Genomic DNA, 15,835 nt, shown 5'->3' on the forward strand with positions numbered 1-15,835 from the left:
GGCCCCTTCTCTCTGCTCTGGCTGCAGGCCTCGCCGACTGGCTGGGCCTGCTGGGCTGGGCCCAGGCTGAGGTCAGTATTTCCTGTGAGCTCATGTGGCTGGGAGCTCCTGGCAGAGCCACCGCTACTCTGGCTGCCTCATGGAGGAGATGCAGGGAGCCAGCTCAGGGGCCAGGCAGCTGTTACAAGTGCTTGCACATGTGTGTGTGGATGGGGGTGCATGTCTGAGTCTGCCCCTGTGCACTGGCTTTACATTCAGGATAGAGGGAGTACATGTGTATGTACAGGAACACAAGTAGACGTTCCTTCATTCAACCGTGGTTATGGAGCCCCTCGTGTGGGGCCTGGGCTGGGAGCCAGTGTCCATGTAGGTGCATGTGTGAGCTCACACACGTGAGCGTCCTCCACAAGTGGCAACCAACCTTGGGGTCACTCTAACTGGGGAGTGGTGAGGAATGGGGAGTGTGGGAGCTGACCTGTGTGAATGTGCAAAGCACATTCAACATTAAAATACAGTTTTAGCCAGCCACCACACAAAAATACAGTTTTATATTTGGGGAAAAAATTAGTTTGAAAGCGCAGGCAAACTTCACATCAGGCAGGAGGCACTTGACCGTGAGGGCTCAAATTCAAAAGGGTCAGGCACACAGATGCCCTGGTCCCTGAACAAGTGGGTGCTAGGTTAGTGGAATCCCAGCCTCCAGCTCTGGCTCAGCCTCTGTGTTCTAGTTTCCCCATCTGAAAAGTGGGGCTGTTCATCTTGGCCCTGCTTGTCTGCCTGGGTAGTTGTGAGCAAAAAACCAAACATTGGAAGCCCTGAATGGGGGCAGGGTGGGGAGTGGAGGAGGAACTGTCCTCCCTCTCTTGGGGGGCAGCTGGCATCGAGCTGCGGGAGCCCAGCACATCCTAGGTACCTGGCATGGAGTAGGTGTCCAATTGGGTGCAGAGAAAAGCATGGAGTGACTCCCCAAATGAATGTCTCAGGGTCACAGACTCAGATGGTAGGTTTTGGAGAGGAGTGAAGAGAGTGCCCCTGGCTGGGGGTAGATGGACAAAGAAACAGCCCTTCCAGTGCCAGTTGGCTATTGCCCAGTGGGCCCCATGCCACAACTTCTGGTTTTACCAGGGATGCCACAAATCCAGACTGACATAAAATTTCTCAATTTTTAACATTGGCAACTAGGACTAGTGCATTTTTATACCATGTGGGCCAAATCCAATGGTGTGAGAGCCATGGGGGTGTGGGTATCCGAAGCCTCTGTGGCTGTCCCTGCTGATCCTGCCCCACTGCTTGGCCTCACCCCTCTGTGTGCACAGCCTTGCTGCAGGCCCCGCCATGGCGCCATTCCTGCGCATCGCTTTCAACTCCTACGAGCTGGGCTCCCTGCAGGCTGAGGATGAGGCGAGCCAGCCCTTCTGTGCCGTGAAGATGAAGGAGGCACTCAGCACAGGTAGGACTCCAGGCATCACCCTGGGGAGGGGACGGCAACCAGTAGGGCTGGGAGTCTGGGCCCAGCAGGAGGGGATGGATGGGGCTTTGCTGGTTTCCTAGAACCTCTGAGGGATCCTTCTCTTCTTCGTCCTTGTGTCCCTGCCCTGCCCAGCTTTGGACACAGGAAAGCAGAGACCACTGTGTTTCTGTTGGACCTCAAACACTGGCTAAATTGAGCCCTCCCTAGGGCTTGGGGTTCCTGGCTTCTCCTCCACTGGTTGTTTTACCCAGCAATTTTCACGTGTCCACTTGTGTCAGGCCTTGTGCTGGGCACTGCAGGTACTGCCATGCCCCAGGACTGACCTAGCCCTGCCCTCATGAGGCTCATAGTCAGGTGGGAGAGCCAGACACCTCACTAGGCAGTAAGTCCTGTGATGAGGAAGCCCAGAGAAGGTACCGTCCCAGCCTGGGGACAGGGAGGACTTCCTGGGCGAAGCACACATCTCATTCCCTCTTGCTTCTCCTCTCACCTGGTGAACCCCTGCTTGTCACTCAGGTCTCAACTGAGCTGTCCCTTCCTCCAAGAAGCCTTCCTCAGCCCTTAGGCTAGGTCAGGCCACTTGACCATGAGCGGGTCTAGAACCACCAGCCTTGTTCTCTTCAATCTTGTCACAGCTTGACTTAACAGTTACTTGAGGGATGAGTTGGACTGTGGCTCAAGGAGGACAAGTGCCAGGTTTAACTTTTCTTTCTGCCGTGTTCCTCACCTCCAGTACTGTGGCTGGCATTTGGGAGCCCTCAGCATGTGTTCAATGAGAAATTGCATAAGGGAAGGTGACATTTAGATGGGGCTAGAGAAAGAGGATCATAGGAACAGCAGGAACAAAGGCCTGGAGGTGAGACGTAGCAGGGTGCCCTGGAGCCACTACAGGCAGTTCTGTGACACTGGGGAGCCACAGCAAGCCCTCAGAGCAGGAGAGGCAGGCAGATTCTATCAGGGCTGAAGGCTGTGGAGGTCTGGGAAAGGAGACACAGAGGGGCCCTAGCCCAACCTTGCCTGCCTGGCCCTGTTACAGAGCGCGGGAAGACTCTTGTGCAGAAGAAGCCCACCATGTATCCTGAATGGAAGTCCACGTTTGACGCCCACATCTACGAGGGCCGCGTCATCCAGATTGTGCTGATGCGGGCAGCCGAGGAGCCAGTGTCTGAGGTGACCGTGGGCGTGTCGGTGCTGGCTGAGCGCTGCAAGAAGAACAACGGCAAGGCCGAATTCTGGGTGAGGCGCACAAGCCGCAGTCAGTCATGTGCGCGCATGTGTGTGGGCTGGTGAGGGAGTGCAGCCGTGGGTGCCGGGCCCCGCACTGGCTACAGTGCAGCTCTGTGGCCCACATAGCCTGGGTTCGAATCTGGACTCTGGAATTTACCAGATACCTACCCCCTCTGAGCCTCTGTTCCACATCTGTGAAAGGAGGATCTACTAAAAGTCCCTCCCTCGAGGTCAGTTGTTTGGATGAAATATGAGCAACTGCATGTAAAGGGCTTATTGTGGGACTTGATACACAGCAGGTGTTAGAGAACGTTGTCTTTGTTATTGCAACTACTTTTTCCCCTTTGATTTTGAAAAGGCAGGATATGCACATAGTGAAACACTTCAAACTCTATGAAAGGGTGTGTCCCTGCCCTGACACCAGGCCATCGCCTTCTCAGAGACCCATTATTCCAGTTCTTTTTGGAATCTTCACAGATATTCTAGGCCTAGGCAGGCACTGGGGACCAACATTATGATCTTTAACTGTGAGGAGGTGGGAGAAGGGGAAGGCTCATGGTCCTACCTACTCACCTGCTGAAACTGGGACTCTGCGTGTGCATGAGGCCACGTGGCCACGTGCAGCTGTGTGTTCTGGGTGGCCACAGAATGCCAACACTGGCAGAACCCTTCTAGGGTTACACATGGGCTTCTGCAGCCAAGATGTCTCCACCATCAAATGTTCTGTGACCACTGGAGGCTCTGGTCAGCCTCAGCAAGAGAAGAGGGGGATGGGAGAGGTTGACACAGGGCTGCATTGACCCCTGGCAGTCAGGCAGGGACACAGAGGGGCCTCTGGCTGCACTCTTTCTCCACTCCCCCAAGGAAGGATGTCAGTCAACAGATCTGGGTCCTGGGGGAGGTGAGGGACTAGAGGCTTGGGTCCTGCCTTCAGAACTGTCCAGTCTGGTGAGGAGCCCTGGTATGTTAGGATGAGTGTGTCTGTGGCTCTCTGCATGTGCACATGGGGGTAGGGTGCCCCCATTCTAGAATTTTTGCTGAGGGGGCAACAGGGGGTCGAGGTGGGGAGTTTCCCTTCCCACTCTGTTCCTGGGCCATGTGGCCAGGCCGGGTGTGGGCTGGATCCTTTCACTTCCCCAAATGTAATAATACCCCTGGGTGCAGGGTGGGGGCGGGGCTCAGGGGTGGGGCCTTGCCCACACTGGGTAGACAGGTGTCTGGCTAGGCTTTGGGGGGGCTCCCTTGGCCTCAGGGACCAACCATGGGGGCGGGTCCTGAGTCTGACCTGGCTCAGGCCCGCCCTCACTGACCTTGTTGTCCCCCCACCATCCCCAACAGCTGGACCTTCAGCCCCAGGCCAAGGTGTTGATGTCTGTGCAGTATTTCCTGGAGGACGGGGGTAAGACCTCCACACCTGGGCTGGGAACAGAGGGCTCACCTGCCAGGATCAGAGGACAGGGCTGCTCTGGGAGGGGCAGCACACTTGCAGTCTCTCCTGGACGCTGGGGCTGACTTCACCACTCTGTGGCCTCCAGATTGCAAACAGTCTATGCGTGGTGAGGACGAGGCCAAGTTCCCAACGATGAACCGCCGTGGAGCCATCAAACAGGCCAAAATTCACTACATCAAGAACCATGAGTTTATTGCTACCTTCTTTGGGCAGCCCACCTTCTGTTCTGTGTGCAAGGATTTTGTCTGGTGAGAACTGGCTGTGGCCTCTGGGGGTGTTATGGGGTATGGAGGGCCCTGATCCCAGGACTCTCCCTCACTGCCCCTGCCTGGGGATTTGCCTTTCAGGGGTCTCAACAAGCAAGGCTACAAATGCAGGCGTAAGTGTTTCTGCCACCCAGTTTGTATGCACAAGTGTTTGTTTGTGTGTGCCTGCACCTGTGTGCATTCACAGGAAAGCCTGGGCCCTGGGTTGGGACGGTGTTGGGACAGCGTGTCTGGACAAGGGCTCTGTGTACTTGAGTGTGCACGCGAGCTTTCCCACATCAGAGTGTGTGTGTGTACAGCAGCTGCATTGAGTGCTGAGTCCAGTTTGCTACAGCTCACAAAAGCCAGTTCTGCGTATCTCTCCCAACTCTGCATTTAGTGACATCAAGTGGGGAGCCTGAAATGGGCCATGGTAGAATAGTTACACAAGAACCAGCCAAGACTTCACATCTAGGCTTTTCTCCCCCAGAGATGTGGTTATGAGACCTTTCCTAGCACACCCTTGGCTGCATGTGCCTCTGCATAGAGCTGGGTACCTCTCGTTACACAAATGTGAACACACCCTTCTCCGTGATGGCACATGCACAAGGTGTTGTGGTGGTCAGGAGCCAGACTGCTTGGGTTAGAATCCCAACTCTACCACTTCCTAGCTGTAGGGTCTTAAGCAAAGTTACTTAACCTCTCAGTGCATCAGTTTCCTCGTCTATAAACTAGGGATAATTGGGTCTTTGTGAAGATCAAATGGGATAAAATATGTAAAGCTGGACTTTAAGTGCCTGGCACATGGTAAGCATTCAGTATGAGAAGTCTGTTGTCATTGTTACACATGCTTTGTATGTATGCACAGGTGTCCTTGTGTGGGGTGAGTCAGTGTGCACATGCAAGGTTGAGCGCTTAGGAGCTGTGTACTGTCCTGGGGCAGAGAAGAGGGAAAGCATGGCTCTGCTACCCCCAGTTCTCTCACTGCAGTGCCCCATGCCCCCTCATTTCTGTGCTCTCCCTGCCCACTAGGACTCTGAGCCTTCCCTAATTTCTGAGACCCTGCAGATTGGCCTGTCTTCCCTGCCTTGTCCTCTCCAGGCCCCTCCTGTGAGGGTTGGCAGGAGGAGAGAAAAATCAAGCTCTGGGCCCGAGGGCTGGTGGGGTGAGGTTGTGGGCGGTCAGGGAGAACGGTAGCTTTGTGTAGAGGACTGGCCTGGGCCAGTGGACGCCAGCTCACAGACTCTGCCCCTCCTGCTGCCTTCCCTTTCCCCTCCCCCTCCTCCTCCTGGGCCTGTGCCTCCTCAAGAATGCAACGCTGCCATCCACAAGAAATGCATCGACATGATCATCGGCCGGTGCACGGGCACTGCCGCCAACAGCCGGGACACCATAGTGAGGCTGGGCCCTGCCCTGGGGATCTGGGGGGCTTGACCAGGTGGGAGGGATTTGGGCTCTCCCCACTTCCCCTGTGGAGCTCACCCTCTCTCCTTATTCTTTGTCTTTCCCCGTCTTGCCTTGGCTCCCTGGGCCTGCAGATTTCCAAGTCCCAAGTGGAGCCCTCTTGGGCATCTCGCCACGCATGGGATAGGGGGAGAGCTAGGGGTTGAGGAAGGGGCTGGAGCTGGCATGCAACCCTTGACCTGTAATACTCTCCCTCCCCCAGTTCCAGAAAGAACGCTTCAACATTGACATGCCACACCGGTTCAAGGTTCACAACTACATGAGCCCCACATTCTGTGACCACTGTGGCAGCCTGCTCTGGGGGCTGGTGAAGCAGGGGTTAAAGTGTGAAGGTGGGTGCCATCCGGGGCTGGGGGGACACTCCCAGCTGGGGCTGCCCACCCAAACCTCATGAGCTCTAGCCCCTCACACTGCCTTCGCCCCTTGCCTAGAGGTGGGGTCTTAAGGTCAGCGAAATCGTGGGGATTTCACGTGGGCAAGGCCTCTATGGCTCCACCCCTCTGAGCTGTGTCCTTAAGTGTAAAATGGGAGGGTGGAAAGCAGGGCCCCAAGAGTCACTGTGAGGGGCAGGTGGGCAGAAGGGGTTCGGCTCAGGCCTGCCACACACAGCAGGGCTCCTCACAGACCTCCCCCCGCTGACTGCTTCACATATAGACAAGAACAGGGGACCCTGGAGGAAAAGTGGCTTCTCTAAGTTGTCCCAGACATTCTTTGAAGGGTTTAGGATTAGTTCTTTTTCTTTAAATCATGAGAGGCTTGAAGTGCTCATGATGGCTTCAGATTCATTTTTCCTTAAAGAAGGAAAAGCCAGCAGACCCCACCAAAGCCCTCCTTTCTCTTGCTCTCGTGCTCTCTCCTCTACCCTCCTGCCCTTTGCTGAGCCCCAAGTCTGACTTCCCCTCATCTCCCTCACTGCAGACTGTGGCATGAACGTGCACCATAAATGCCGGGAGAAGGTGGCCAACCTCTGTGGCATCAACCAGAAGCTCTTGGCCGAGGCCTTGAGCCAAGTCAGCCAGGTGGGCAGGTGCCATGGGGACCCTGGACACAGGGCAGTGGAGCCGGGAGTCAGTCAGGATTCACAGCCACTCCTGGGGAACCACGGTGGGGGATATTTACATGCAGGACCCCATTTCTGGAACATCCAATTCAAGACTTTAGAGAGATGTGGGCTTGTTCTCATGAGAAATTATTCAAGCAGTTATTCACTTGAGGGTGAACCTGGGGGACTGCAGGGTTGGGTGTTGGAACACTTTGAACTAAGACTTTGTGTGTATATGTCTGGGTGTGGGTGTATGTTTGTGTGTGTATGTCTGGTGTGGGTGGGACTCGAGGGATGCCACAAAACTTTAAGGTAAAATTCTAGAATCAATTAGAAATGCAGTTAACACAAATAAAAATCCATTGAGTAAGTGCTTGGGAAGATGGGATTCAATTTATAAAACTTCTGTTTGTAATCAGTGCCTCCCAGACCACCAAGACTTCCCTGTGCTGCTGGAAGAGAGAGAGAGTGAGAGAGTGAGTGAGTGTGTGTGTGTGTTTGTGTGTGTCTACGCATGCATTGCCTGGGGGTCCTGGGCTCTATCCCTTCTGTCCCCATTGGTATGGAGTTATGGTTGAGGGTCCTCCCTGTGGGCTGGGAGTTCTGGCAATGGCATAACCATCTGGCAACCCTACTTTTACCTCTCCTCCTTCCCCAGAGACCCCGGAAGTCAGAGTCGGGGCCTTCAGAGCCTGTTGGAATATACCAGCCTTTCGAGAAGAAGCCAGAAGTCTCTGGGAATGATGCCACAGGTGAAGCTGGTCCCACTTCCCCCATTAGAGCTCCCATGCCCCACCCGGGCCCATTTTCCCTCCTGCTGTCCTCCCTCCCGCTGTCGAGTGACTGAGACCTGGGAGGAGGCATGGCCCATGGGGAGCAAGCCCTTCCTCTCTCAGGCCCCCAGGGGAGGGGAGTCGTGCAGACCAAGACCTGAGTCTGAGGTGCCATCTCTTGGGCAGACAACAATGGGACCTATGGCAAGATCTGGGAGGGCAGCGCCAGGTGCAACATCCAGAACTTCACCTTCCACAAGATCCTGGGCAAAGGCAGCTTTGGGAAGGTGAGGGGCTTTGCAGCCCTGAGGCAACCCAAGGGACCAGGGCTCAGGAGCCAGGGCCACCTGCTTCCCACTCCACCCGCTTCTTCCTGGTTGGGTGGCAGAGGCTGGGAGTCTGTGGGTGGGGCTGTGGCCTTTGCCCCGCTCCTGCCCTGCTCAGCCCCTCTGCCCTCCCGTCAGGTGCTGCTTGCAGAGCTGAAGGGCAAAGGCCAGTACTTTGCTATCAAGGCGCTCAAGAAGGATGTGGTTCTGATAGACGATGACGTGGAATGCACCATGGTGGAGAAGCGGGTGCTGGCGCTCGCGTGGGACAGTCCCTTCCTTACCCACCTCTTCTGTACCTTCCAGACCAAGGTGCCTGGGCCTCCCGCTGTCAGTGCCCATGTACCACAGCCCCCCAAAGGCAGGGCCACCTCTGCCCCAACCATGTCCCCATACACACCTCCCAGGGCAGAGTTGTCCCCCTTGGCCCAGGCCTGTCCCCCTGCTTCCTGTTGGGGTATGGCCCCAGTGGCCCTTAGTGAAGTGGTCTGCTGCCTGTTCCTCTGCCTCTGCTCACCATCTTCCCCCACCCCAGGACCACCTGTTCTTTGTGATGGAGTTCCTCAATGGGGGGGACCTGATGTACCACATACAGGACAAAGGCCGCTTTGAACTCTACCGTGCCACGTACGTGAGGGCCCTCTGCGGGAAGGGGTATTGGCTCAGAGCCCATTGCCAAACTGCCCTCCACTTCTTCTCCCTCTCCCTGGAGAAGCCAGCCTGGACCAGAGCTGGGGCTGGGGAGATTTGAGGGTAGCCCAGGTGGTGAGTGAGCTGTGGCTGAGGGTACAGTGCAAACGCGCCGGGTCCAGTGCCTCCTTGGGCCCCAGCCAGAGCAGTCTCGTAGATGGTGGTCCTGTACAACACAGGACCCTGGTGTTTGGCCCCAGTCTAGCATTGTAACCCTCCATTTGCACACACACCCCAAACTGTGTGTATGTATATATATGTATATTCATGTAAATGCATACACTGTTATGACAGAGAATTGGCTCATATGGAGCTTTCCCTTCATAATTTTCTGCCTGGGTTGCCAGCACCCACTTACCTGACACAAGATGTGCTTGATCAGGCCCGGGTTGTCCATGGAGTTATTTGCAGCATTTCCTGCCCCCAGACTGGGGGTGAGGGAGAAGCAGAGGCTGGCTGGTGGAAATCGCACACACTTTTTTCTCTCTCTCTTGCCCAGGTTTTATGCTGCTGAGATAGTGTGTGGACTGCAGTTTCTTCACAGCAAAGGGATCATTTACAGGTGCAGGGGTTGTGAAAGTTTGGGGCTCTTGGGAGGGGAGGCTTCAACCCCATCATATCCTCTGAAAGGCTCTGAGCAGGGCCCAGCCCAGCTACAGCTCCATCTCTGCGTGGGGTTAGTCTTTAGCTGGGTATTTGCCTAAACATCTCACTGCAATGCTACAATTCCTATGACCCCTCAGCTGAGGCTGCCACAGCTCCAGGAACTGGGAACTCCCTGCCCACTGCAGGGATAGGGCAGCACTGACTGGTACAGTGTCTCTCTTCCTTGAGGCCATCAGTCTTCCTCTGAAGCCCCACCTGAGCAATCTAAGCTTCCACCAGTAGGGTCTGATACCATAAAATCTCAGTAAATGAGAATCCCATCCTACAATGGAATACTATACACCCATCAAAAAGGCTGGGGCCACGCTCTGTGTACTGATGAAGGGTGATGCTGAGATATGTTGTTAAGCGGAAAACCAGTCATGGGACAGTGTGTATCTAAATTAGCACTGAGAGGAAACAGTAGGGCAATGTGCACTTTGCAGTATACTTGTGCATGCCAAGAATCGCTCTAGGGGAGGCTGGCAATTGAGCTTAGTGGAAGGCGGACTTTGCATTGTTTGCCTGGTTCTAGTACTTGTTCCCATGTGCGTGAATTGTCTTCTCAAACGACTCATTATAGTCAAGCAGACATGGTCCCTGCCCTTGAGGAGTCAGACAAACCTGAGCCTGGAGGCCACTTCTGCTGCTGACCAACTAGGTGACCCTGGGCAAGTGATATCACCTCTCTGAGCCTCATTTTAGGCTTCAGAGAGTTAGATGGTGTGTCCAGCACTTGGCACACAGTAGGTGGCTTGCAGGAAGCACCTGTTTTTTGCACCTCTTTCCCCTTCTGCTTCCCTTGCTATTCCTCATTTCCTTGTGCCTTTGGGAAGAGTCCTGAACTTTTAGGGCTGAAACTGGGGACATGGGGACAGGGTCGGGGAAGAGAAGAATTGGCCCCTGATGACTCTCTTTCCTGTCCCCTCTCCTCAGGGATCTCAAACTGGACAATGTGATGCTGGACCGGGATGGCCACATTAAGATTGCTGACTTCGGGATGTGCAAAGAGAACATCTTTGGGGAGAACCGGGCCAGCACCTTCTGCGGCACCCCTGACTATATCGCCCCCGAGGTGAGTGGATTCCCTCCCAGCCGTCAGCCCAGTCAGACACCTACCTCAACAGGGCAGGGCCAGAAAGCTTCCCAAGGGCAGCAGTGTCCAAGCCAAAGCCTGGAGGATGGCAAGGCCTGGCTGGGGCTCACGCTTAGGGGTTTCCCTCTTCTCCAGTGCCCCGGCTCCTGCTGACCCCCACTCCCGTTCCAGATCCTGCAGGGCCTGAAGTACTCATTCTCCGTGGACTGGTGGTCCTTTGGGGTCCTTCTCTACGAGATGCTCATTGGTCAGTCCCCTTTCCATGGTGATGATGAGGATGAACTCTTCGAGTCCATCCGTTTGGACACGCCACATTATCCCCGCTGGATCACAAAGGAGTCCAAGGACATCCTGGAGAAGGTGGAGGCCCTGGGCTGGGCTGGGCTGGGGCAGGGGCCGACAGACTTTGGGCTGCGGGAATGCAGCAGCTTCCCGTGTCACTGATGCTCAAGTTCTAACATACTGAGGGTATTGCTCTCTCCATGTTTCTAGGAGTTTCTATCTGAGTACCATGCACAGGATCAACCTGGCATGGTGGCTAAGGGCTGAGTCAAGTGACAGACCTGAGGCCAAATGCTGGCTCTGCCTGTGACAAGCTAGTGACCTTGGGCGGGTCACTTAATCTCTCTTTGAGTCTGTCTTTTTATCTGCAAAGTGGGGTTATGAGAGAACTGGCCTCACAGAGTTGTTGGGAAGAAAATATAAATGCGTGATGCTAGTTCTGTGCCAGAAGATAGTAAGTTCTCAGTATGTGGGTGCTACTTTTACTCACAGATTCCACGAACACAGTCCCGAATACCCCAGTCCAGGGCCTGTGTTTCTGGGGGACCTGGGAGCACAGCAGGCCAGAGAGGCCCAGAGTACCCTGGGTGGTGCCTCTGGGCTGGGCCAGGCCCACCTTGGCACCCCTAGGCCTGCTGGAATTTGTTGAAGCTCCAGTTTCCTATGGCCCTGAGTGCTAATCAGGGCCCCTGCTGGGTTGCAGCTATTTGAAAGGGACCCAACCAAGAGGCTGGGAGTGACAGGAAACATCAAAATCCACCCCTTCTTCAAGACCATCAACTGGATTATGCTGGAGAAGCGGAAGGTGGAGCCGCCCTTCAGGCCTAAAGTGGTATGTGATCCCTGCCCCCGTGCCGCCTTCCCGGGTGGGCTCCTACTCCTTTGTCCTGCCTCTCTCCTGCATCATTTACATACTTTCCACCTCTCCTTTCTTCCAGCAAACCTGTGTCCCTAATCTCCCATGGTACATTCAGTCTCAGCTTCTGCCCTTGTATTCGTGTCCTCTCTCTCCTTACTCAGTCATTCAACAAACATCAGGAACTGTGATCCAGCCACCTTTTAACATACATTCTCCAGCACCCACTGTGTGCAGGGGACTGTGCTTTGGGAATCAGAGTTAAGGTCTCACTGCCTCTCTCCATCTGCCAATCCATCCAACCATCCATCCATCCAATCCATTTTACAGTAAGTTTTTTTTTTTTTGTGACCGGCGCTCAGCCAGGGAGTGCACCGGTCATTCTTATATAGGATCCGAACCCGCGGCGGCGAGAGCGTCGCCGCGCTGCTAGCGCAGCACGCTACCGAGTGCGCCACGGGCTCAGCCCATTTTACAGTAAGTTTTGGAAGTGCTGAGTCCGTGTGGGGTGCAGAGCCCTGCACTGGGCTGCACAGCAAAGCGGGAGATGAAGTCCCAGAGCTGCAGGAGTCCCCGGCTAGTCAGGGAGATAAGAAACTTACACACTGATGATAATTTGTGATACAAGACAACAATATGAGAGATGTCACTGGTCACACATGGTCAGTTGCTATTGGGACAGTCTGTTTGCAGGAGCCCAGGAAGCAGACAATGGGTGGGTCTGAGTGGTCCCCTTGGAGGAAGTGGGCGTGGAGCAGGGCCAGGAAGACAGGCAGCAGAGGGTGGCTGGCAGGCGTTCACAGGGGAGGAGGGGATGGTTTGTACAAAGGCCCAGAATCTATAGAGGCCACTGAGGAACCAGTGTGAGAGCAGAGGCAGGTTGGGGCCATTAAGAGATTGGGACTCTGGGCCCTCTGTGATCACAGTTCTTCCCTCCCACTCCCTTTCTCTCCTTTGCTTCCCCTGCTCTGTCAGCACACACTGTTCTCACTGGGCAGTCTGTGTGACGTGTGCCCCACATTTGGGCTTTGAGGCCACAGAGCACTTCCCCTACACCAGGAACCTCAAACTCAGAGGCCCACTGTGCCGGGCATGTAACTAACAGGCAAGGCCAACTGCAAGAAAATCACCCAGGCTGCTAGCAGCCTTGTCACTTGTCTTTATCTACACTAAGAAACACGAGGCAGGTGTGTGACCAGCTGCCCCTGTTGGTGGGGGGTGGGGGGGTCCCTGCTGGCTGTCCAAGGGGGCTCTCAGCACCAAGACTGGACATGCTAGGAAGTGACCCCAGGGTTGCTCTAATCTGCCAGTGTTCAAAAGAAACCTGAAAGTTGGGTTTTTCTGTCACATTCCCCAATTTTAAAATATTGGCTCAAATTCCATTAAAACCCGGTGCAAGCCAGAGAGAAATTGGTTAAGGGTCACAAAGAATGATTACGTTTTGTGATGATGAGTATACTAATCATCCTGATTTGATCACCACATATTGTACACAGGTATTGATATTTAACTCTGTATCCTACAAATATGTATCATCAATTATGTTTCAGTTAAAAAAAAAATCTCAGTACAAGCCAAAATAATCACAGCTGCCAGCTCAGTTTGGTCTGAGGGCCACCAGCTTGAGACCTCTCTCTATTACCATCTCATCATATCCTCAGGAGCAGGGAATCAGCAAGCTTTCCCCATAAACAGCCCAATAATAAATATTCTGGGCTTTGTAGGCCAGAGGGTCTCAAAGCACCATGGACTGTGTGTCAACAAGTGGGCAGGACTGGGCACTAATAAAACTTTATTTATGGACAATGAAATTTGAATTTCACTTCATTTTCGCATGTCATGAAATGTTACTGTTCTTTTGATTTTTTCCAACCATTTAAAAATGTAAAAGCCATTCTTAGGGTGTGGGCCCCACAAAAACAGGCAGCGGGTGAGATGTGGCCTATAGACAGTAGTCTGCTGTCCCCTGCTCAGGAGCATGCCCAGCCTTCCTTACCCAGGCCCAGCGCTCCCTGCTTGCTCTCCTCGTCTTCTTGGGGAAGCAGCACCCGCCGTCCAGTGGGGCTCCTCTTGAGCCATGCGGGTGCTCCCCTGCCTGTTCTGAGTAAGGACAGCTCTGGCCTGACCCAGCCCGGCAGGGATTCTGGCCTTGGAGGCAGGGTCAAGGGTTTAGAAGGCAGCCCCGGGAAACTGGGGGCTTTTTCAGGGCTGCTCCTCAGGTCCTGCTCACCCACCCCTGCCCTCTCCTCGCAGAAGTCCCCTGGAGACTACAACAACTTCGACCAGGAGTTCCTGAATGAGAAACCACACCTCTCCTACAGCGACAAGAACCTCATTGACTCTATGGACCAGACGGCATTCGCCGGCTTTTCATTCGTGAACCCCAAATTCCAGCATCTCCTGGAAGACTGAGGCTCCTAGACATGGCCCACCCCAGGTGGAGCAGGCTGGGCCCCCACCCTTCACCCACACCTGCCCGCCACCCACAATGAGCAACAGTATGACTGTCGTGATTTCTGCTGCTGTACCCCCTTGCCCCCAGGGGGGCCTTGGCTCTTGTCTGGCTGGGCTTTTATGGTACTTCCTCTGTGAACTGTGTGTGAATTTGCCTTTCCTCTGCCCTCAGAGGGAAATTGTAAATCCTGTGTTTCGTTACTTGAATGTAGTTATCTATTGAAAATATATATTATATATATATATATATATATACACACACATATATATATATTAGGCTGTATATATTGCTCAGTAGAGAAAAAATGTGGGGGACTGGTGATGTGTTGATCTTTAAAAAAAAAAAAAAAAAAAAGTATATATATATATATATATGTGTGTGTGTGTGTGTATGTATATATATGACCAAAAAACAAAACAGGAGCACAAGCTGAACCACTAGGTTCTTTTACTTGTGTGTCTAAATAAACATCGGATGGTACCAACCTGGCTGGCTGTTGGGACGGTTTGTCCCAGGAAGCTGGTGGTGACTCTGTCCTTGAAGTTAACTGAGCTGTTAGCTGCAGAGGCACAGCCCTGGGCCTTCATGCAAATGTGTTTGTATTTATGGGTTTCCTCTGGGGATGGGAGGAGGTGGGGCCAGCCACAGTGTGTCTCTGGAGAGTGAGAGGCCAGTCTGGAAGTACAGAGAAGTGGAAGGCCTGGCCCCAAGACATGAGCAGAGACTTAGAGGCTGGCCGCAGATTAGGGAAGAGGACGAGGAGGAGGAAGGAAATGCAGCTCGGGCTTCAGGCATGTCTGGATTCAAACCCCTGAGTAACCAAAAGAAGTGGACACGTCACTTCATCATTGTAAGCCTCAGTTTCCTCATCTGTAGAATGGGGACAAGGCAAGGAGATGACAGATGTAATTCCACATCTCATTACTGTTTATCCCTGTCCTTGCCACAGAACTTGTGTCTACGTTCTAGAATCTATCTCTCAGGAACCCTTGCCTACCTGGGTAAGGGGAGGTGCCAGGTGGGAGAGGAAGGTGAGAAAATGCTGAGTGACTGGGCCGAGGTTGAGGCATGCTCTGGGGCACCCATTGTGCAGGTGAGGAGCTGGCTACTAGAGACGTCCCCATGAAAGCACAGTGGGCGGCAGCGCGGGGCAGCCCTCCTGCTCCCTCTCTTCCCACCACCTCAGTGTCTCCCACTGTCTCGTCTCTTCCCCTTGCCTCTCTCCTTCTTGCTGTCAGGGCTCAGGTCTCAGGTCCATCCCCCAGCCCTCTGTCCCTGGAGGTGGGCGAGGCGCTCCTAGCCCCTGATTGGCTGGCCCTGGCAGCCAAGCAGCTGACTTCCAGCAAGTTCATTTTTCTGGGCTGAGGTACAAGTTTCCACAGCTGGAGAGGGCAGGATGGGGTGGGGCCGGGGCTGGCTAGGGAAGGGGACTGCAGAGTTGGGGGCCATCTCCCGAGTGTCCCCCTCCCCTCTCCACCCTACATCCTCAGAAAACACTCCTGGAGTCTCTGCCCTGTGGTGGGCCAGCCTGGGCACCTAGGACAGCAGGGAAAGTACCAGAAGTGGTGTTCATCTCCTCGTGCTCACAGTCAGGTGGGGAAGATGTGCAGTGTGGCACTGGCTATGCTGGGAGACACTGAGGCTGTGGGAGCCCAGAGGAGGTGCCTGGGGTCCTCCTCCTCCCCTGTCCCCTGCCTCTACCACAACACATATGCCCCAAGAACCCCCATGGGGCCATCCAAAGTGGGTGTAGAATAAAAATGTGGTTGGTGTTTGAATTCAGAGCCTCCCTCTATTCTCCAAGGCAGAGCCT

The 15,835-nt window shown here is 54.2% G+C and overlaps 1 protein-coding gene across 2 annotated transcripts; it reads left to right on the forward strand.

Moving 5' to 3' along the window:
- Positions 1–1,329: 1,329 nt before the first annotated feature.
- PRKCD (protein kinase C delta) lies at positions 1,330–14,008 on the forward strand. Of its 2 annotated transcripts, none has more exons than XM_063114051.1 (17): positions 1,330–1,450; positions 2,508–2,707; positions 4,037–4,097; positions 4,234–4,396; positions 4,496–4,527; positions 5,703–5,788; positions 6,060–6,189; positions 6,776–6,876; positions 7,558–7,651; positions 7,859–7,959; positions 8,137–8,310; positions 8,534–8,625; positions 9,188–9,250; positions 10,270–10,408; positions 10,601–10,789; positions 11,415–11,543; positions 13,821–14,008. In XM_063114051.1, the coding sequence occupies exons 1-17, from the start codon at positions 1,336–1,338 to the stop codon at positions 13,977–13,979; spliced, it is 2,028 nt and encodes a 675-aa protein (XP_062970121.1). In that variant the 5' UTR covers positions 1,330–1,335; the 3' UTR covers positions 13,980–14,008. The 2 variants fall into 2 exon arrangements, with proteins under 2 accessions (XP_062970121.1, XP_062970120.1); XM_063114050.1 differs by having other exon boundaries at positions 1,336–1,450; positions 7,558–7,660.
- The last annotated feature ends 1,827 nt before the right edge of the window (positions 14,009–15,835 follow it).

Source organism: Cynocephalus volans, chromosome 11 (genome assembly GCF_027409185.1).
Source record: "Cynocephalus volans isolate mCynVol1 chromosome 11, mCynVol1.pri, whole genome shotgun sequence".
Classification (NCBI taxonomy): domain Eukaryota; kingdom Metazoa; phylum Chordata; class Mammalia; order Dermoptera; family Cynocephalidae; genus Cynocephalus; species Cynocephalus volans.

Bases quoted from the DNA above. Each gene is read 5' to 3' on its own strand.
- PRKCD (XM_063114050.1), top strand. From the start codon at position 1,336: ATGGCGCCATTCCTGCGCATCGCTTTCAACTCCTACGAGCTGGGCTCC. The intron at 5,789-6,059 runs GTGAGGCTGGGC...TCCCTCCCCCAG, and splicing joins CCAACAGCCGGGACACCATA to TTCCAGAAAGAACGCTTCAA. The intron at 7,661-7,858 runs GTCCCACTTCCC...TCTCTTGGGCAG, and splicing joins TGATGCCACAGGTGAAGCTG to ACAACAATGGGACCTATGGC.